At 41.8% G+C, this 21,980-nt stretch overlaps 1 protein-coding gene across 1 annotated transcript in view; it reads left to right on the top strand.

Annotated features, from left to right (window-relative positions):
• ARSJ (arylsulfatase family member J) overlaps nucleotides 1-19,684 on the top strand; it is a 33,496-nt gene extending 13,812 nt beyond the window's left edge. Inside the window, exon 2 of the mRNA XM_057379500.1 lies at nucleotides 17,094-19,684. Coding sequence (XP_057235483.1) covers nucleotides 17,094-18,495 — 1,402 coding nt within the window. The 3' untranslated portion in view covers nucleotides 18,496-19,684. The remainder of the gene's footprint in view (nucleotides 1-17,093) is intronic.
• Nucleotides 19,685-21,980: the final 2,296 nt, after the last annotated feature.

The raw sequence follows: 21,980 nt of genomic DNA, 5'->3' as shown, positions 1-21,980 counted from the left end.
CTGCAAAAGTGTCTGAAACAGTTGGTGCTGGTACAACAGTGGCCAGGCAGGAATGGAATTAAAATATTTCCCCTCTGCCGTCTGCTCGAGGCTTTATCAGCTGCTGATGCTGTAGAGAAACTTGGTCTGTCTATAGTACCCTGATCCAAACTGAAGTTATTTTCCTGCAGAAACATTTTTTAAAGAMCTCTTTCAGCAACTTGGGCTTTCACAGCAATGCTTTAATTGCAGCCAGTTTGTGTCCCCAAAAAACTCAGCATAAATACTTATTTCAGTGGTTCTTGCAGTTCAAAAAATGTAATTTTAAATGTAAAAGAAATTTTTAAATGTTATCCTTTTTGCCAAAGGTGGCCAGTGACTATACTTCATCTCCCACCCTGTGCTGGGTGAAGGTATCTAACCTGTGTGGGAAAGTGTGCTCCATGTTTTCCTGTGCATTCCTATTCTGTCAAGCCCAAGATCCTCCATTATCATCAGGGACTAGGAGTGGAACATGCTCAGTGTCCCTGCCAGGTCAGGGGGGTTGGAACCAGATGGTCTTTAAGGTCCCTTCCAAACCATTCTGTGATTCCATTATTCTAATGGTTTTCCATTAGTCTGTTTTCACATTGATGTTTGGTCTGCTATCTAGATGAACCCAAATTTAGGAGCTAGTGAAGGCCTTATTTACATGATTTTACTTAATAGATGCAGTTTTGCTATGGTTAAACCAGAAATAATTCATTAAACACAAAATGCCATTCCCTTGAAGCTATAATTTGATATAACACTTAGAAATAAAAGTGTGGATTTTCTGAAATAACTTGCTTAGTTAAATAAMTCTAAATAAACCCAGACAGTCCACTTAGGTAAGGAGTAGGCGCTTGAAGACAGGAAATACATGGAAAGCAGAGAAATGCACCCACAGCAACTCATGAAATCCTAAATGCAGCTGAACTGTGTGTTCCTTGCCATGTTCTGTCCCCTGCTGGGTTTATGTCTTTGTGGTACAACTGGAGATTGGTGTGTCATGGAACATGACAGGGAGAGAACAGATTGCTTCCTTCACTGAAATAGAGRATTTCACCTATTTATGGCACTCGGGTGTGAGTACAGAAAAAACCAAGCGTGCCCAGGCCGTGTGTATTTGCTGATAGCACTTGTTCTGAATTCACACCTCATCCATCCATTATTTAAGGAAGCAGGAAAGAATGAAACCGTGTCTTAATTGGGGTAGGTGGGTGATAAGGGCAGGCAAGCAAGAGGCCAACCTTTGCCTGAGCCAAGAGCAAAACTTTTCCTGGGAGAGACAGTGTGATTCTGTGTTCTGTGATTGTCACCATGAACTTGGAGAAAGTCCCTGGACCATGGGCACTGCAGCTTTTTGGGTCTCAAAAGCATTTTTTGCTGYTTTAGCTGCTAGCTTGCTTTAGGATGCAAAACTGCAATGTGCAGGCATTTCATTTTTTTCATTTCTGTTCAAGAAAATGAGCTGTCTGCAGGTCATCAAATGCTTTTTGAAAAGCAGCTGAAACCATGGTCATAACTGGACAGACTTTGGAAGTAGGAGTTATTAAGGTGGGAGAARTGGAATTTTTTAAGCACATTCCTGAGGGAGTGAGTGGGAGAAATCATTCTGTCTGGTGAGAGYACGAAATAATGCGTGTGCATTTTGGGGGTTTATTAGAAGGCAAAGCGTGCTTTGTGTGATTCCATTTGTTGAGCTGCTTAATTTAAATCTGTCTCTTCCATCTATAGGCTAATCAAGAGCTCCAGAGTAGTCAGGCACTTGAAAATTTTAAACRTTTTTAGATTCTTGTTATGTTTCATTTTCCTGTCTCAGTAACACACCTTGGAAATTGCAGATTCCAGGAGAGAATGAAAATTGCCTTTTCTTTTCACCACAAGAGAAGACAGGTAAAAGAAAAATTGGGGSTTTTTATGGGCAAGATACAAAGCTTTTAATTCTGTTGGGGCCAGTATCATATTCGTTACCAGCAGAATATCTGCAGCTATATTAGCTATAGGTAGCTATGTTATTACCCATCATATAGGTGATAATAGGGCTTGGATGGCCTTGGAGCATCCCATTTTAGGGAAAGGTTCCCTACCTGTGGACTGGATAAGCTTTAAGGCCCCTCCAACCTAAATCATTCTGTGATGGCCCCAGTAAGGGACCCCAGTGACCCAGAGAGGCTTTTATTCCAGCACATAAAACCCTTAAATGTGGCTGATGCAAAGGATATTTATAGGCTCAGAAGGAATACTGATGAGGGTTTTTTTTCCAAAGCAAATGAATTAAAAAGGAGGTTAGTTCATAAGAAAGTGCTCTAAATCATGGTGGAGCTAACATCTTAATTTGGAATCCACCTGGGAAAGAGTTGGAATGGCAATTTCAGAGCCTGTACAGGGAATGCAGGTAATCTCAGAAGAAAAGGAGGTATTTCCTTGTCAAACCAATCCTTCCAGTTTAGATCCTAGAATTGCAATTGGCTGTATTTTCAAGCATGGGGTTTCATCCTGCAAGAATGAGAATGAAGACAGATGGGAAGAAGTGGAGGGGGGAGGGAAAAACCAAACAAAGGCACTTTTCCTGAACTGGAAAARTTTGGAGGATTCTAGCAAATGTAGTTAATGCAGACCTATTTAGCAGTGWTGGACTGGGATAGTTCCTTGGGCTGTGTTAAATGCCTTACATTAAATATTTGTATTTCCATAATGCTCGGAAATCTTGTGTGCTTTGTGAAGCACCAGATTTTAGCCTGGGGTTGCCTTGGAACAACCTGGGTGTCGCTGGCACCCAGAATTCCAGATATGCAGGAAAATCCACAGACATACCTTGCTGGTAGAAATCAGGATTTACATTACTCCACATGGAAAGAGGAGCTATTCTTCYCTTTTTCCTTTTCTTATTTCTTGTTTGGGGTGGCTAACTAGAAGCATATAAAGAATGAATTAAAAGCTGTTTGCACTTTATAGCTTTAATATAGCTGAATACCAATGTTTCCAGCAACCTCACCATTAGCATTAAGTGGAAATTTACTGTCCTCCGAGTTGACTTGTAGCATTGGCAACAAGCAGAATTGCTGTTGTGGGGTTTATGTTGGGTTTTATTTGACAGCCCAGGATGATGCATTTCTCAAAGCACTTGAGATGCAATTTCAGAGAGGCAAATGAGAATCAGTCAACGGGTCAGAGCAACACAGTTCAAAGGCCCATAGTTCATAAAATATTTATGTGCTGTTATAAAAGTAAAGAGGAGAGGGAGCTTATGTAACATACCAAAAAAATGAAGAGCCAGCAGAAAACTTCCTCTCCCATCCCACAACTAAACTGAACTTACATATTTCCAGAGAAAGTATGTCCAACTATGGCTTTTCCACAGCTATCCCAGGATGTCTGCCATTTCAAATCAAATAATTCAGTTTTTTGCTATTCTATTGTTCCTAGACGGATGTATCATATCCAAGCTATGCTCATTGTGACCAACTGCAGAAAACTAGTTTGCCACAAGATTTTTTGTTGGGTTTTTTTTTGTACCATAATGCAATCTGCAAGGGAAAAGGGAAAGGAGAGGAGCAACATCAGTAATATACTGGATGGTTTAAATTTGAATGGTGTTTCAGAGAAAGTCACCCCAAAACATCGTACTCCTTCCAAAACAGGAAAAAAAAAAATATCTGAACTTCCAGGCAATAAAAACCTGAGAGGAAATTCTGCTGTGTGTTAGCTGGGTCATGGTGTCCTTTACACTGTCTTTGCATATTGTGGTTCAGATCTTTTAATTTATCTGATTTTTTGCATCAGTGTCTATTTGGTTTTAAAATACTGTTCTTTTATTGGTTCTATGTCTAAAATATTATGCATTGAAAGGTCTAAAGGAAAATGTACCAAAAAAATGAGAGGCTTAGTTTTGGGTAATGTCACTAACTGGAGGAAGCTCTACTGAAACACTGAGTTCCACTCTGATTCTAACGTGGTTTAAATGGATTTTTAATTTTAATGGATTTTCTTTCATCTCCTTTCTCCCTGGTGTGGTGCAGCTATTGCCATCCTTACCAGGAGTCGTGGCTGCAGCACCCTGAGGTGGCCATCAGTACTGCTTCCCCCTGATGAAGTAGATTATATGAGAAATATGGGAGAAACTTCCAATTCAGAGCCAGAATGCATATTTAGCCCAGACTCTTGGCTCCCAAGGAATGCAGGCAGAGGCTTTACAGACCTTTTGCTGCTCTCCCAGCCCACTGCTGCTGACTCTTCAGCCACCTCCCCTGCATTTTGATTTTGAACACACATACTTAAGGCTGGATTTGAGAAGCAGATGCTTGCCTTTAACACAAATAATAGCAAAGAAGTCGGTCCTGCAGTTTRTCGAGCACTGCTCGTGAAAAGCTGGGCATGAAATGGACTGTTGAGGAATTTTACAGTCATGCAGCCAGATTATCAGAATTCTAAATATATKAAGTGCTGAATATTGAACAAGCCARCTGGGAGAGTTTGAGGAGTACTAAGGCAGCGTGGTTAAGTTGCAGGGGCACATTAGTAGAACAAGTTGAAAATGTGCTTTAGAGTGTGCACCCACTCCTGTGAGAAGCCTGGTGAGGTGATGCTGGACGAGCCCAGTGCTCTGACAATATTTACAAAGTTGGCAGTGACTTAASTGCACTCACTTTGTACAGCTCTACAGAGCGGTGTTGATTTATCAGCGTGGTGGGACAAGTGTGCTACTGTCACTAATGAGATAATGGAGAGAAGAACGTTTTCATCAGGTGAACTGAAGGTTCTCAGCTTCCTCTGAGCTCCCAGTCTCCCGTGTGAGCCATTGGAGCTACAGCCCATGGATGAGTTTAGGGAATGGCAAAKTCTCCTCTAGCCAAAGCTGAGCAGATGTGATGTTGTGATTCCGGCAGTGTTCCTGCTGTGTTTCCGTCCCTGAACACAGACACAGCTCTGTGGTGGTGTCACCACTCGTCACCTCTCTGTGCTGTGGTGCAGTCCTAGCACAGACATTATTACACAGTGTCAGCAAATTGCTGTGGGGCTGATTTGCTCCTCCTTTAACCCTCCAGAAGAGGAAACAAGTATTTAGTTTTCTCACTCATGGCAGATGCAAAGCATGCCTCATTCTTATCTCTTCTCAGTCTCTCTTTTCCCTTTACAATCCCCACAGTTTCTGAATTTCTCTCCCCACACAGAGAGGCACGTGGAAAATAACAAGTGCAGACTCTAAATGATGATGCTTTGTTTGGCATTACCCCATTTTGCTAATTTCAGTGTTATTGCCAGGATTATTAACCACTGAAATACATAATTTCACAACCCGGACGGGACATAAGTGATTTGGAACCACAAGTTATTTGCCACTGTTTGAGTAATGTTCCACATAGTTAATTSTGCTTCAGAAGAATGGATGAGTTATGACATTGCTGTAGTATATTCCAGCTAATGCTTGGCTCCCACCAGAAACCCTGGGGTTGGAGACCAAATGTGTAGGAGCTTCTTTTCTGTGATGATAATTTTAGTTTGGCACCACCTCTGTGAGAACAGACCATGTCCTTTTCATCTTGAAGGAGCAGTTTTTTTTTTAAAGGAAGTTTAATAATTCAGATAGGGAATCAGTGGTCTTTTGTTACTTCCTGTAACTTCTGTTGATTTCATGGAGATTTAGGGACATGTTTTTGAGAATCCCTATTTGTGTCTTTAGCTGTAAAAAATACAGCTGGTTCCTGAAATTCTTGTGGAAGTGCACTTAAAAATCCGTTCAAGAACAGGCACTTATTTAAATCCATCCTATTCAGGAAAGCTCTTCTGTCTCCAAGGAATTTAAGCTGGTGTGGAAGCTCTGTCCATACAAAGGGATCTTCTCAAGTCARCTCTATAGCTGTTCAATGAATCACACACTGATAAATGCTAAATGTGTCTCTCTTTCTCCTGAACAACTAATGCTTCTCGAAAAAAATCACTACTTCTACCTTTTATTTTTAATTTTAATGAGTGATCTACATTTTCCAGGAAGTGTTTGTCCTTAAATCCCTTCTCACAGGGCATGTAATGCTAATATAACTCAATTAAATAAATGTTTTCAGAGAAAGCCTCACAGAAGGCAGCATAGGATGCTGATGGTATCTGTACATAGGTTCCATTAATGTGCTGGCAGTTGTTGGATATGTTGAATGCGCGCTGCCAGAACTTCGTGTGTGTCCCATTTACACCTCACTCTTAYCCAGCTCACTCCATGACAGGAGTCATTTTTTGTGGGATTTTGTCTGGGATCAAAATCACCTAGTAGCATCTTAAATAAGGCACAGTTTCATTAATACATTAACATTTTATAATAAATATTTTATGTATGCTTTGTTGCTTTTCTGCATAATTGCTTGACATGTAAGTGATGTTGTTTCTAGATTTTTGTTGGACCAACAGCAATAGGGTGCTTGTTTCCATTCCCCCCTCTCTTTTATGCTCTGTTTTATTTGCAGGGATGTTGCACCACGGCCCTCATTGCTGTTAGGCTTTTGCACAGTGCCTCAATGCAAGAGTGAGTGAGGAGCAGCATGAATGAGAGTTAGGAGGGATTAGGGAGTGCGGCAGTGACATCCAAGAGAGCACTGCTTGTTTTGCTAAGCCGGATTTAGGAGGGAAATAAAGAAGCATTTTTGCAAATCTCTTCATTATTGGTYGCACAGTGACCTAGAAACAGATGTGCTGTTAACCTCTGTCCTGTATTAACTCCAGTTTGTTCCTTTCTCTGATGTGGGAGGCTGAGGCAGAAGCAGAAAAGCAGCAGGATGGTACAAGGGGGCTTCACAGTGTCCATGCCATGGCATCCTGCAACCATCAGATGTGAAAAACAGAGTTCTCCAGTTTCATCTCATTCCTGCTCCACACAGCAGCCTTACACTTCTCCCAGCTTTTGCCTGATTTGGGCAGGGAGAAAAGGGAGCAGCTCAAATCCATTGGTACAGGAGCAGAGAGTTCCATGTGAAGTACCACAGAGCTYCATCAAGTACCATTAGTGACAAGAGGGAGGGGCCTCAAGTTGTTCCAGCAGGAGGCTTAGGTTGGATAATAGGAGAAATTTCTTCAACCAGAGGATTGTCAAGCTTTGGAATCACCTGAAGCTCAAGTCACTACCTCTGAGAGTTTTAAAGGACACGTAGGTGTGGCACTTAGGGCCATGGTGTAATGGTGGAATTTTATTATCACTTTACTGATTGGACTCAATCCTAAAGGTCTTTTCCAGCTATGGGTGGCAGTGGTTGGGCAGTTACCTGCTGAAGTTGCTTTGTTCCTTTTGTTTTCTACCTTGTGCTTTGAATACAGACATTTTACTTTCCTTTTGAGTTCTGCACTATACAATGTGGAGTAGCTCTGATATACTAGTTAAAAATTGTCACAGAACTGACTGACAGCCCTGCAACACTGCTCCCCACTCCTCCCTGTGCTGCAACAGCACACCTACATCCACCCAGATATGGCAGTGAAAGCAGCTCATTTCCATGTGGAATCTCCCCTGTGAGTAAACAAAGATGTTCCATTTCCCCATGTTGTCAGTCAGGAATCTGTCATCTGGGACCCAGGTTAATGCAATATCTTGTTATCTTAATCCTTTATTTCTTTGGTAACCACACACAGTGCCTTTGTCTTGATCAAAACTGAACTTGCATGTGGTCGCCAGTTCTGCAAAAGAGATCTTATTACAATCTCTCTCAGGTGAATCAGGAAGTAGAAAAGAAAATCCAGTAGCCAGCAMTATGTGACAGAACTCCTACATAACTGCTGGCAATCATTGTAAGTAAGTAGGTGCCTGTAAGCACTGTGCTTTAACAAATCCAATTACAAACCAGTTTTAGCATCAGGGTGAGGCTCCTTTGCATCCTGCCATGTCTKCTACCAGSACTAAAAAGCCCATTTTGAGCCTTWGCTGTGTTGTGCAACAGACAGTTCCATCCCTATTCAAAGGTGTGAGCARCACAAAAGACTCAGAAACGGATATSAAAGTGTCAGAAGGACAAAAGAGCTGGAGGTCAGTGGGGATGCTCAGGCTAAAAACTGTGCAAAACCCAGGAGACAGTGTCTCTTGGCTCCCAGCCCTCCCTCCCTTTCAAGGCAAGGTTATTCCTCTTGCTAATGATTCAGTGCCACTGCTGTTACCAGTAAATGTCAGCCCAGAAAACCAGCAATATTGCTGAAAAGTTGAAATGAGTCTTTTTTGGTCCACATAAAGCTGTTGTTCATATCAGGGCTGTAGCTTTTCTGGGAATTACTCTGGAGTGGCATGAAGCAATTGTGGGTGGTGTCTGTCTGAGGACACCGTAGGGACAGTGGCAAAGGGCATCGATCTCTCACTGCCAAGAATGAGACCTTAAACAAGAGGAGTCTGGGCGGGCATTGCAGCCTCTGTGAAACTTCAACTTATGGTGCTTAAGTGAATTAAACACTCAGTTCTGATTAACRCCGTATCTTTTAATGTGCATCAGCATCAAATGCCGCTGGCTRAAACATGTAATTAAACTCCAAAAATCTACAGCAGGCATCCTGCTGTCTTGGACTGCTGTGCCATACACCAGGGATGAAGGAAGAGATAATAATTTCCTTTTGATGCATATGTACACATTTTACAATGATGTTACATGATAGAAAGCATTAAGTAGAACAAATAGAATGGGAAAATTGAGATGAAACAGAAATAATCATCCAAGAATATTTCTTAATTAATCAGCATTCCCAATGAACCTCCACATGAAAAACAAGGAGTTTGATGCATTAATTCATAGACTCATTTTGATGCTTTGATGATTCTGAACAAAAATTTATCTAGCAGAGTATTCAATTAAAAGTGATGGAATCATATTTTTATTTAAATAGCTACATATTGATTAAGAGGGGCAGAATCTGTTCTCTGTCCTGCAACAGAATCTTGGAGGCAGTTGAGCTTGAGAAGTCTCATAAAGCAGGATAATAGGAATATTATAAATGCTAAAGAGAGGTTGTGACTGTTACCACTTGATCATCATACTCTCACAATTATAATTTCTCTCTAATTTTAAATTACTGTCTTTAAGACTTATCCAAGTATTCAAAACAAACCCAATGGCCTRTGATACACTTATGCTCAATAAAGCAGCAGAAGCTCTGATGTTCTCCAATGTCACACTCGGAAATGGCGTGTTTATGTAGTTTGTTCAGTGCTTAATAAGTTATTACATATGTCAAAAAGCTTGCATGTTGTGAAGGTATCTAAAACACTTGAGTTCTCTGAAGCACCACACAGTCCTAATTTTTTTTCAATGTCATGATGTTCTTTAATTATAAAGCAATTACCTCTCTCAAATGMTACCATATAAACCTGTGATGTGGTAGTTGTTAACCTGTATTTTACATCCTGTCATTGTGCTCTCAGTCATCCTTGCTRTCAATTCAAGGTCATTTTACAGCATTTAGGTTGATCMAGGCTCTAAGTGCTGGATGGATGAATGATAGATAAGGACAGTTTTAATTCAGAAATGGTACTAAATGCTCAAGATGAGTACTTTAATTAGAGAGTAATGTAAGACAATAACTGTTTGGCTGCTACCTTAAGGGCTGCCATCAAGTATGTCATTTTTATGAGARATGTCTTCTTTTAAAAGGCAGCCATATAATGAATATTCTTCATGTCCCTTAGATGCAGTCATTGAATAAATTCTTCCTGTATAAAGATGAACCAACTTTCCTAAACTGTCACTGAATTAGGTGGAAAATATTTCACACATGTGCGTGACAGATTCTTATTTTGGGTCATGTAAAAATTCCTGTGTTATTAGCAATTAATGTGTCTTKTAGACAGAATGAGACACCTTGAAATTTGCCCTGTCTGTAACAGTGACTATTCTGGGATGTTAGGAGGCTCTGGGGTGCTGTTCTCCCCAGCACAGCAGTGAACAGAGGCTGCAATGAAGGCCCCTCTCTTTTACAAACCGTGTCCCGGCACGCTGCTCCTATTCCAGCCACACTTTGGGAGTACCCGAGGGGGGAATTCTTCTGAATGCAATTTTGAGACTCCATTTGTCTCCTTTTCTTTTGTTTTTCCTCCTGCAAAAATGACCAAAGCAGGACTAGAAATTCATCTCTAACTAAGCACTGAGTCATTTTAGGTTTTTTTCCCTTGTAACATGGTGATTAGGTGTCATATCCGCTGAGATCTGTTGCTGAGAGCCCAGAATTTGGTGCCGAGGTCTGGATTTGTGGTTGGCATGCAAAGCATTTAGTCAAATTGTTTTCTTTCCATGTCACTCCCATGTAGACATGAAACCACGAGCGCCGATTATGCAATCACACGTTTCCCCCCTTTTCCTAAATGAATTACAGTGATAAAGCTGGAAACGTTGTGCTGTTTCCACAGCTGCAGCTGTGGAACTGGGAGCAAAGAAAACAATAGCTGCACATACACATGTGCATTCCAGCTGCTGCCAACTCCCACATTCTCCCTTCCCCTTGCTGTCCTCCCACTGGAGCAGATAAATTGCCTCAGTGACAGGARAGGTTGGTAGTAGATAAGTTGCCAGTTTGATAATGTTTGGTAGAAACTCAGAAGTAGGGTATTAAAWTACTAATTGTGACTTAATTTGCAGGATGATTTAAAGTTCAAGTTTTATTATATGATTTTTCTCTTTCTCTGTACTAAACACCCATTGGAACCAGGGAGAGTAACCCTGAGGAAACACAGATGATGGTTTCTGTTCTTTTTCCCTCCCAGCTTGGTTCCACAGTCAGGGGTTTTTCCTTTAAAGCTCAGCTCTGGAGACAACAGTTGCTTTCCCGCTGTTCACTGAGCTCTGCCTCGCTCCTGGGGTGCCAGTTGCATCTGCAGGAGTTGGCAAGATAAAAGACAGGGATTTGGTGCATGTCCTGGAGATGCAAAACTGTTGGAATATAGAGCTATGGAGAGCAGCATTTTGTGGTTCCCCAGTTTTCAAGCATTTCTGGGTGTCAGGTGATAAAAATCCCTTTTACAGTATAAACAATATCAGGTTATTTAAATGACCAAATGCCAGGGCTGGTGTGAGATCAGAATTTCCACATGATTCTGAGGTTGAGTTCATGCATCAAAATCCAAATGGCTTTTAGTTAAATAAGGATACCTCAACAACTTTAGGTCCTTGGAGAAAGGACACGGGAACAAAACTTGTAACATTATTAATTCTGGAGTAAATTGCTACTTTATTTTTTTCTCCTGACTTTGATGGAAGAGTCTTAACTGGTATAAAACAATGAAAAACTTGAAAGTAGGGCACGCTACAGAATCTTCCAAATGACATATTTGCAGTAGCATTGCCAGAGTGATAAAACAGTAAATAATGTGACTTAGACTTTTTATGTAAACACTTGGTTTAGAAGTAGATACTTTTTCTGCTCTGATTTATAAGCACATAAAAATTCAAGGAATACAGCTGAGGATGAAATGAATGTGTGTGTGTCTGAGTGAACACTGTAGGTTTGATTTGTGTGGGCTAACACAGAGAAAGCCTGTGAARGTTTGGAGTTTGCATTCAGTCTGTAATGTTGCATTTTCTTCTCTGATCCATCTGCACTCATAACTCACCTTCGCCTGAAATCCCAAAGTCATAAGCCAGAAGATAAAAATGGTTAAATGATACATAATGAATGATCGATTCAGTAGAGAAAATGGTATTTTTGTGCTGTTTTTGAAAGCTGAACTATGCACTTGCATAGGCTCAGGGCTCTTTGGGATAGGTTGTGAMCAGACTATGTGGCATGAAAACTTTAATGCTGGCATGTAGAAGTGTATCCCATGGGATTATGCACAGTTGCCACAGACTGTAAACACTGAAGGGATGGGATAGATGGGACTTAACTTAGCCTGGTCTGGTCCAGAGCAGATACCAGCCTTGCTGCCCTAACGGTGCCAAGGTGCCACTGCCTGTTTGGCTCTCATGGCAGCTTGGCAGTTGGAAATCATCAAAAGCAAAACTTGCCATCAGTTTTTAAGTTACAAAAAGAATAGAAATAAGAAGGACATGAACATTTAGAAAACTTTTTGCTTATCAGCCRATTGACTTAATAACAAATGAGAGAGCAGCACTGTGGCTACGAGTTCGGGCTTTGTTGTTGTCAGTCTGAAGGTACCAGGACTTGCTGATGGTTTGGCAGCAATTCATGTCAGGTTGTCATGGCTGTATTTGCATCTGATTTAATCAGCTCAGTTCTACCCTCTGCCCCAGTGTCTTGTGGATCAACCCACCGCTTTTCTAGCTTTACTCTGAGTTTGTTTTAAAAACCTTAGCGTATGTAGCATGAAACATTTCATTTTTATGGCAGACATTTCTGATGCAAAATCTTTTTTGATTCTTTCACGCTGGTCCATATCCAGCATGCCCATGATCAGGATCCCTCTGCCCTGCTCTTTACCAGCCTAGGTGGAAGTCTGAAAGCAGAAGAGCTCTTGAACAGCTCCTGTTTCCCTCATGAGCACCTTGTGGGGCTCAGAACAATTTTGGGATAACTGAGAGTGAGCATCTCTGCCCACAATAACAGCTTTTTCTAAAGGTGTAGCGCTTGTGGGCTGCATGGTAAAGCCTCAGTCCCTATAAAAATGTGTTCATTGTATCTATTTTCTCTCACTGGTGACTGCATCCTGCTTCTGATGATTTGCTGATGACAAGTGGAATGTTGGGGGTTTTTCTCCCCAATAACTTGGACCTCGGAGGACTGGAAGCCCTCAGGAAAAAGATCCCAGATTTCTATGTTTTTTACTCATCTGGAATACCTCTATTTTAGCTGTTTTATAGTTTCAGGTGAGATGTCAAAGACTGTTCTTTAGTAACTCCTAAATCTATATTCTACACTTGTATCTATTGTTCTRTTTTATAGTTTTTAACAAGGAAATGCACAATCATCAAGTATGATCACTTTAATTTATGTAGCATGCAGACCTCACTGCTGTTACTCTCTATGCAACTCCTGGCAAATGCTGGCTTCTTACTTAAAATATTCTTTTCTAAATCCTAGGCTAGAGTTTATTATTTTAAAAATTGAGATCTTTTTTCAACATATCCTGAGCTATGCAAGCATAATAAAAATACATTTTCCACATGTACTAGSTAGAGCTATGCTAGCAAAAGTTCCTGAAATTAGAAACTTCCAACTGAGCTTCTTTGTTAATCTTCAGTGAGCCTTAAAAGAATCTCAGTTTGAAGACAATTAATGCAGTATTTGAAAATTGTGAGAGTTTGAAATCAATAATGTTGTACGTGCACATTATGAAATTAGAAACATCCCAGCTTCTTCCTCAGTGCAGAATCCAGCCTGAAGTTAACGGGGAAAATACTCAATAGAAAATTCCTTAGGGAATGATTTTTTTAAGGAAAGCTGGTTTGGCCTACATATGTGTGAGGCTGCATAGGGGATGTGAGGCATGCCAGGAGAATCTCAACCTCCACAGACCTTCCATCCTGCTCTCTGCTGTGGGGGAATAGCAGAGAGAAGGTGCAGAGATTCTATCACTGCCCTCCTGCTCTGCAGAGGAGAGCTGGAAACTCATTCAGCACTGCTGAGGGCATCAGGAGAGGGAAATGAGGCCTCCCAATATTAACACATTCCTCAGGTCTAATTCAGTGTCCCTGTGGTGATTTACATCCATGACACTCCAGCACTTGAATGTACAGTTCAACAGCTCAATGGTCTCTGCACCTTGAGATTGTGAAAGCCACTGCCTGAGCTTTGTGTGGCTCTAAATTGAAACAGGAAGGGAACTCGTGTTGGAAAGGGGTGTCATGAGCTCACACACTGGAGGGAGGATTTATTTGCTTATTCATTTATTTTAAGAAGCCTCTGATATATTTCTCTGAGCATCTAAGAGGCAAAGGGCTGTGAAGTCATCAGGATGCTCCCAGAGGGAGGCTGTTGCTTTAAAGTTTCCCTTACAAACAAGAAAACAGCTCAGTGTGTCAGTGAGCCAGCACTGAGCAGCTGCCTTGGCTGCAACACTTATCACAGTGGGTTCACTGTGAACATCTGAACAACACACCAGGAAAGCAAAAACAAGAACAGAAAATGCACAAAAAAGAGCCATCCCCATRTAACAAGGAGAAGTTAATTTTCCATGTATGTCCTACCAGCTGAACACTTTGCACAAATTTTATGTGGTGCCTTGTTCTACAAATTTCAAATTTCAGGTGTTCTAAAGGAGACACCTATGATCCAGAAACTTGGAGGAGCAGTGAGGAGAGCATAGCAGACACATATAAAATATTCTCAAGTCTTGAATCCCTACTCTTTTTACAGACTTTTACCAGTCTGTTGCCTTTATGTAAATAATGCCTATGAAAGTCAAAGTCTAAAAAACTATGGGATTAGATTCTGTGGCCTGTCAGCATTTACTTAGATTTGACTGGTTACTAGTGTTGAAATTGTAATAATGAATTCCAGGCTATTCATAGTCCGAACTTGCTTTCTACATTTGGGATTAAATTCAACCAATTTCTTCTAAAAAGTTGAAGTGATGAAATCTCTAGGATGTATCTCACAGACATTTCATGCAAATTAGTGAGCTTGTGACTTTATCTGCTAGAGAACTCCCCCAAAATCAGCATCTGCCTCTTATTCCTTTTATGTTTTGCCTGGTTCAGTTTTTTTTTTTCCTCTTGCACAATCTAAAAACAGTTTCAAAACAGTAATTTTGAGACACTTTTCCTATTGCTATTAATGCCATTTGCTTCTGTATCATCGTCTTTTGCTCAGATGACTTAACTTTTGTATGAATGCTCTGCAAGCCCTTTGAAAATGAATTATTGTCACTGAAAAGGTAATGTTGGCACAAAATGGATCAATTAGAAAGGCATCTGGTGCAGAAAAGTGAACAAATTTTGGCCGTTTTTATAGTAGAGAACGATGTTCTGATAATCAGAGAYTGCTATTTCTTTGAAGCATTTCTACACTTGAAATATTTTTACTTTAAATGTATTGGCGTGGAGACACCTTTTTTACACATATGAGTATAAAAATGCATGTCTCTGTGTGCCTGTAGGTATATTCATAACACAGCCATGTCAAAAATAGCACACAGACACACACACATCTGGGAAAGCCACCAAAGTCTCCTGCAAAGAGGCAGCAGCAGGGAATAAATGTGCATATCGATGGATGTATGTTATATGTGCATTGTTGCCGGCATATTGAACAACTTCCTGAGGGCACTGCTGAAACAAGATGCACTGCTGAATGTCTGTATAACTGAGGCTAATTCTTGATATTTTTGGGTTCAATATTTGTGGGATTAACAGTGTAGGAATTTCATGCTTGGATCTCTAGRTRAAAAGCCCTCACTGGGGAATCTGCATGGTGTTTTAGGAATTCTTGATGGGAATTAACGTTGTGTGACTGTTGCGCTTTCTGTGTAGACATTGTCAAGTGGCAAACTGGTTTGCAGAGTGTTGTAGATTCTGTTGCCTGTTCCCCTCAGGCCCTGTTTCTCAGTTTCTAGAGGAGAATGGTGGAAGAATTTCTGTCACAATGGGATCCCTTTAGAGAAAATCCTGACTTCCAGCAAAATTAGCTTGTTAGGGGAGAAACTGATGGCTGGGACTTAGGGCTGACCTTGTGATCGAGAGGCTGTCAGAGTTAAGAAAGCAGAAACTATTGACTAAAACAGCCAGGTGGGGACAAGGACTTTTCCAGTTGGATCAAATAATGAGAATTTRCTGAAAGGATTTAACAAGGCTGAGGAAAGAGAAGGGGAAGGAAATGAAATGCCTTGTGGACATAGTTCCCTGAGGAGTCTCAAACATGGAATGAGCTGAAGTGTGGGGTACTGCATGCTTTCCTGGTTGTACTTTACCTGTTTTAAGAGGAGAATATTGCAGCTGAACCATGGGAAGTATGTGTGACTTGTGTGTGGGTGACATTTCTTTTACAAAGGGAAGCGTAGATCCCAGAAGCCCATAATTTTCAGGGTGTGCTTTAACTCTCTCCTGCAGCATCTCCTGCATTGTCAGCAGCAGCTGGGAGTTTGGGGACAATTGGGTGGCAGGGCTCCAGGTCCCCAGCCTGGTCCCACAATGCTGTRCAGAGGGGCCAGGGGGGCAGAGCACAGCAGCAGCACTGCAGCACGCTGGGTCCAGAGCTGCACAACACCCAGAGCTCCTGCAGGCAATTAGTGAGAGCGGAGCTTCTGGTTCGTGGAAATTAGCTCCAGAATTAAAGGGGAGTTACACAATCCTTACAGATTGCCAGCCATTAAAGAAAGCTATGGCGCCTTCGAAGATCTTGGCCAGGAAGCCCTCGTATGAAAGCAGACKTTAAGTTATTTATGGACAGGCAAAGCCTAGTGGTTTTAATTTTCTAGATAGCTCAGGAGGCCAATCAGATTGGCAATACCAGCACAATGTGTCAAGAAGCCCCAGCTCCTGCTACCACAAATTAATGAAAACTGGTTTGAGAGGAGATGTGCAGTATTGGTGGACCTGGCTCTTCTATGCATGGCTGAGAATTTAACCTATTCTCACACTCAGAATGTGAGTAAACGGTAAACACATGGTTTAACTGTCTGCTGTTACATTCTATTCTTTAGTGTCAAACTGATATAAATACATTTGCCCTTGATTTTTGATAGTTACTGCTGCCATGCTGGATTCATTTTCTAATCATATGGAGGCCATATGTATTCTTTACACATAGSCTTTACTGCAGTGCAGAATTTATTATCCCATCCTTTAAACATACTGCTCTTACACGCTCAAAGCCCAGCATTTTTATATGCTGGAGATACGTTCACCGCTAGCGAATTACGAGGCACTGTAAAAATTGTATTTATGCACGTAATTTTCTATAGTCATTGTTAAATGGAGACATGTGGAGGAAGAAAGGGTGMCTTAAAGTACCTGTGCTCCTGTATGTGTGGGTATTTTGAGTAGTTCAGATCATGGAGCAGTGAGGTGAGGGCAGATTTGATAGTGTGACTGAGCTGTGCTTTTTGAAAGCAGCACACACAGGCACTCTGAAATATTTCCAGAGAAGGCTGTGGCATGCATAGGGGTATTTCTCTTAGGGTTAGGGTATACCTGCATCTGAGCATTTTCTCCACCTGCCTGATGCCTGTGTCCTCCCGCCTCCAGGTACCAGATCCACACGGGGCTGCAGCACTCCATCATCCGGCCAACGCAGCCCAACTGCTTACCTCTGGATAACGTCACGCTACCTCAGAAGCTCAAGGAGGTCGGGTACTCCACGCACATGGTGGGCAAGTGGCACCTGGGGTTCTACCGCAGGGAGTGCATGCCCACGCAGAGGGGCTTCGACTCCTTCTTTGGCTCGCTCCTGGGCAGCGGCGACTACTACACCCACTTCAAGTGYGACAGCCCCGGGATATGCGGCTACGACCTGTACGAGAACGACAACGCCGCCTGGGACCACGACAACGGCATCTACTCCACGCAGATGTACACGCAGAAGGTGCAGCAGATCCTGGCTTCTCATGACCCCAGGAAACCCATATTCCTGTACATTGCCTACCAGGCTGTCCATTCGCCTCTTCAGGCGCCGGGCAGGTATTTTGAACATTACCGCTCGATAAACAACATCAACAGGCGGCGGTACGCGGCCATGCTGGCCTGCTTGGATGAGGCCATAAACAACGTGACCCTCGCTCTGAGGAAGTACGGCTACTACGAGAACAGCATTATCATTTACTCTTCTGATAACGGTGGGCAGCCGATGGCCGGAGGCAGTAACTGGCCTCTCCGAGGCAGCAAAGGCACCTACTGGGAAGGAGGTATTCGTGCTGTCGGCTTTGTGCACAGCCCCCTCCTGAAAAACAAAGGGTCTGTGTGCAAGGAGCTGGTGCACATCACGGACTGGTTCCCCACGCTGATCACCCTGGCAGAGGGGCAGATTGATGAAGACATCGAGCTGGACGGCTACGACGTGTGGGAGACCATCAGCGAGGGCAGGCGTTCACCGAGGGTGGACATCCTGCACAACATCGACCCCATCTACACCAAAGCCAAGAACGGCTCGTGGGCCGCCGGCTATGGGATCTGGAACACTGCCATCCAGTCTGCCATCAGAGTGAATCACTGGAAACTGCTGACGGGAAACCCGGGATACAGCGACTGGGTGCCTCCGCAGGCCTTCAGCAACGCGGGGCCCAACCGCTGGCACAACGAGCGCGTCTCCTGGACAGCCGGGAAAACCGTGTGGCTCTTCAACATCACGGCCGACCCCTACGAGCGCGTGGACCTGTCTGCCAGGCACCCGGAGGTGGTGAAGCAGCTGCTGCGCCGGCTCTCACAGTTCAACAAGACAGCTGTGCCCGTCCGCTACCCGCCCAAGGACCCGCGCAGTAACCCCAAGCTCAACGGAGGAGTCTGGGGACCGTGGTTTAAGGAGGATGAAAAGAAAAAGAAACCGGATAAAAGTAAAGGTGYGAATAAGCAGAAGAAGAGCAAGAACAAGAAAAAAGCAAATCGGAAAAAGGGGCARTCGTTTCATTGCCGGTCTCGTCTGGCTGGTGGGTAAACTCTAAGTAGACTCCTTGGCCAGGTCTRAGTCAGCCTGGCCAAACTTCTTGAACTTCTGATGGAATAGACTRAAAATGCCAGTTCTGCACTATGGATGAATATTGTCATCTTTTAATTTTGTCTTTGATTTCACCAGCACAAGATACCTTAACACTCTGAGTGACCGTGTGACAGACTTTCTCCTCCACAGGATGAGTGGTCCTCACCCATCACCGACACATTCCAGATAACAGCAGTGATAACATTTTGTTTCAGGAAACTTAGCTTTGATGGACAARTGATGGTTCCTTGCCTTAATTAGCTGGAATCTTTGGAGAGCATGGAGATGTCAAGGGCATATGCTCTCAAACTGACAGGTGGTTCAGAGGGAGAAAGGAAAAACAAAACCTGACAACCTCTGTGGGTCAGTAGTTGTTAGTGATTAACCTATGATRTGTTTTGATACAACACAGCAAAAACTGAAGCCATCAGGGTAACTTTTTAGAGGTGCTGGGGAGGGTAGCATGATAGGAGGAAAGCTGCTTTGAATTAGATTTTGCCATCTTAAATAAGTCTGAAATATTTTTAAYATTTCCTAGATGTGCTGAGCTCCCCCCAACTGCAGTGGAACACATGATCAGCAAGCACAYGCCACGTGTAATTTATTGTTACAGGCATAGACAAAAATACATTGCCAAAGTGAATGTAATATTTAAACACTTTAAGATAACTATACAGCAATATGTAAAAGATATAATTTATTTTACAGCACAATCCTTATTTCTCTTCTGTTAAAACTTCCTGGCTGATGCAAGGTACCCCTGTGGGTGCCGGGGTTGTTTGGGTTCTTTTAACTTTGATTTTTTAAATTTTATTTCCACCCTGTCATTCAGAGTTTATTTAACAGATCCATATCCTCAGAGTACTGTAAASCAAGGAAATACTGTATACACTGCTAGGATGAGGAAGGAGAACGATTCAGGTGCGTCACTACATTATGTTTTTRCTTCCAGTGGTTTTGAATGTAACAAAGGGTTTATTTAATTTAGGAGTCACGTGAATATTATYCAGTTTCTGTACAGAAGCTAGGCCATCTTGATGTTTGGGGGAAAAATTCTACTTTAAACCTTTTATTTATGTACCTATTAAAATAGTTTATTTTTTATGGCATTCATAAAAGTAGTCTGCCTCTTTTTTGCATCCAAGCARTTCTGGCCTAGATTATTTTAAACAAACTCAAGTAAGCTGTTCTGTTGCTATTATTTTTGGTGCAGAGATGTTTTATGACATTTTGCTTCTGAAACAGAATTTCTTCTCCCAATACATATATCATTTGAGACATGCTTCAAAGTTTGCCCTTTTCCAAGGTGTCTGCATGGATGATGGATGCATGGACTGCCTGCACATTCGTGGTGATGTGTGGTAATTGATAAAGTGCACACATGAATATGAGCCTCAAGGTGAATTATGTTAGGTAAAATTGATGATTCATTTGTTGAATGGATATAATGGATTTTGGTAAAATTTCAAAGAAGCCAGCTTTTCAGCCATGTGTCATTTGACTCAGAAATCATATTTATATAAATGGATTATGGTTGAAAAATTGAGCATTCCTAAAATCAGTGTGCACAAAAATCTGAATGAAATCCAAMTGTCCAGCACTCCAGCACCCCGACCTTTTCAAAAGACAGCTAACTGCAAGTATATTGTGCCAAAACCCAGCAAATTGCGTACTTAAAGCTGTAAAGAAGAATAAAGATGCCATTAACAAAACACAGAAACAAGTCAGGCAGATCTYAGAGTTACTTCTGTAATGAATATAAGGGGGAGAACACAGAAATGGACTTCTTGGGTATTTGCATGTGAATAACAATTATAAAAGGATGGTGTATATCTGTRTAAGTGTTTAATATTGCCACTGTTATTTTTCATGCTGTGTGGTCCTTCAGATGATTAATTAATTTCTTAGAAATCTTAGCTTTTCTTCACATCCACACTATTGAGTAATCAGGAACTCAGATGTTCTCTTAATTTCTCACTTTTTAAAAAAAAAGTGCCCCTGATGTCCTTAAAAGAAGTGAGAATAACGTCTTGTGATATTACACTCCAAAATGTGGTRTATAAAATTCATATCTGTGAGAAAAGACATTTCATTTTCCAGTAATCTTTAAAAGGCCAAAAAATAGGTGTATAAGTTAAACTATATATAGAGAGGCTAAGATATTTTAATTTATTTTGGCATAATAGCAGCAAGGCGGTGTGATAGAGTGTTATCCTGATAKAATTAATTATTGCCCTTTTCCCTGAAAGTTTTATGGTGGCTTTGGCTTTCATTGGACCAAAGCAGCCAGAGAGCATTATTCTCTGACAAGCTTTTATTCTATAATTATTTATATCAATTCTCTCAGGCAGAATGGGAGTCCTTGAAAGTAACCGGTGCAAGGCAGAACAGTGGATCAGTTCTCTGTGTGTTAAATAAATGTGCCACAAGAGTAAGTGTTTGCAGAATACGCAGTGGGAGTACACTGCCCTTGAATTTGGTATTTTGATCTAGTAGAGGGCAAAAGTTGGCTTTAGGGTGGGGTAGAAGATAGCCAGAATATAGCTGCATTCCTGAATTTTTGGCTGGCAAGCTCTGATGTGAAAATACCGTGTCTGCTCTCTTCGCAGCTCTTGTTTTCTCAGTGCAGCAGCACAGTGGGCTGTGGTTTGGGTGATGCTGTGCAGCTCTCAACCCCCGCTCTCGTCTTGCAGAGCTCTCAGTAGCTCGTACACGCTCCCAGCAGGATTTCACAGCTTATTTATGTCTGCAGATATGTTACGTGCCCAATCTCGGGGAAGGTTCGATAGGTAAACACTGCAAAAGAGAGCTGGAAAACACTGGGGGTGCAGGGAGAAGAGTGGGGAGCATTTACTTATGATTTTGAAAGTTGTCTCAAGCTTGCTCCACACTCTGGAGGCAATAGTTCTTCCTTTAGAAARATGCTGTCTTTTCCAGGTTTTCTCAATTTTATTTTAAAGCTCTTCAGAAATTTTTTCTAATGGTAAGATAATTTTATCATCATCAGTGACTTTTAAAATTCTATTACCAATATTACTACGGTTGTTACTATTCTTATTGTGTCGTTGTTGTTACATAGTTTGACATAAATTTGGAGACAAAACACTCTTCCAGCTACAGGTAAAGAGGAGTGGCAGGCGATGCTGGGAATGGTGAGTAAACCAGAGCTGTCAGTCTTTCACTATGGGTCGTGCTGGGAGATGTGAGGGGAGGGATGGCCCTGTGCTTGTGAAGCTCCCCCTGACTTGCAAACTTTAGAGCATGAAGGTGAAATGAGGTGCTTGGCAAATTTTAACACAACACACAAAGCAAGGCACTTCACAAATTTTGCTTTGTAAACTGTAGCTTAGCCAAACTTTAACTTATCCAGGCTCAGCTGGGCATTGCCTGGAATTTTTTAGTCTGGTTTACAGTGTATTTTGAGAAGAAGGTAGAAGAAGGAA

This window comes from Malurus melanocephalus, unplaced genomic scaffold, assembly GCF_030028575.1.
Source record: "Malurus melanocephalus ecotype Western Australia unplaced genomic scaffold, MMel_1.1 scaffold_410, whole genome shotgun sequence".
Classification (NCBI taxonomy): domain Eukaryota; kingdom Metazoa; phylum Chordata; class Aves; order Passeriformes; family Maluridae; genus Malurus; species Malurus melanocephalus.
This window is presented reverse-complemented; position numbering and strand designations above follow the sequence as displayed.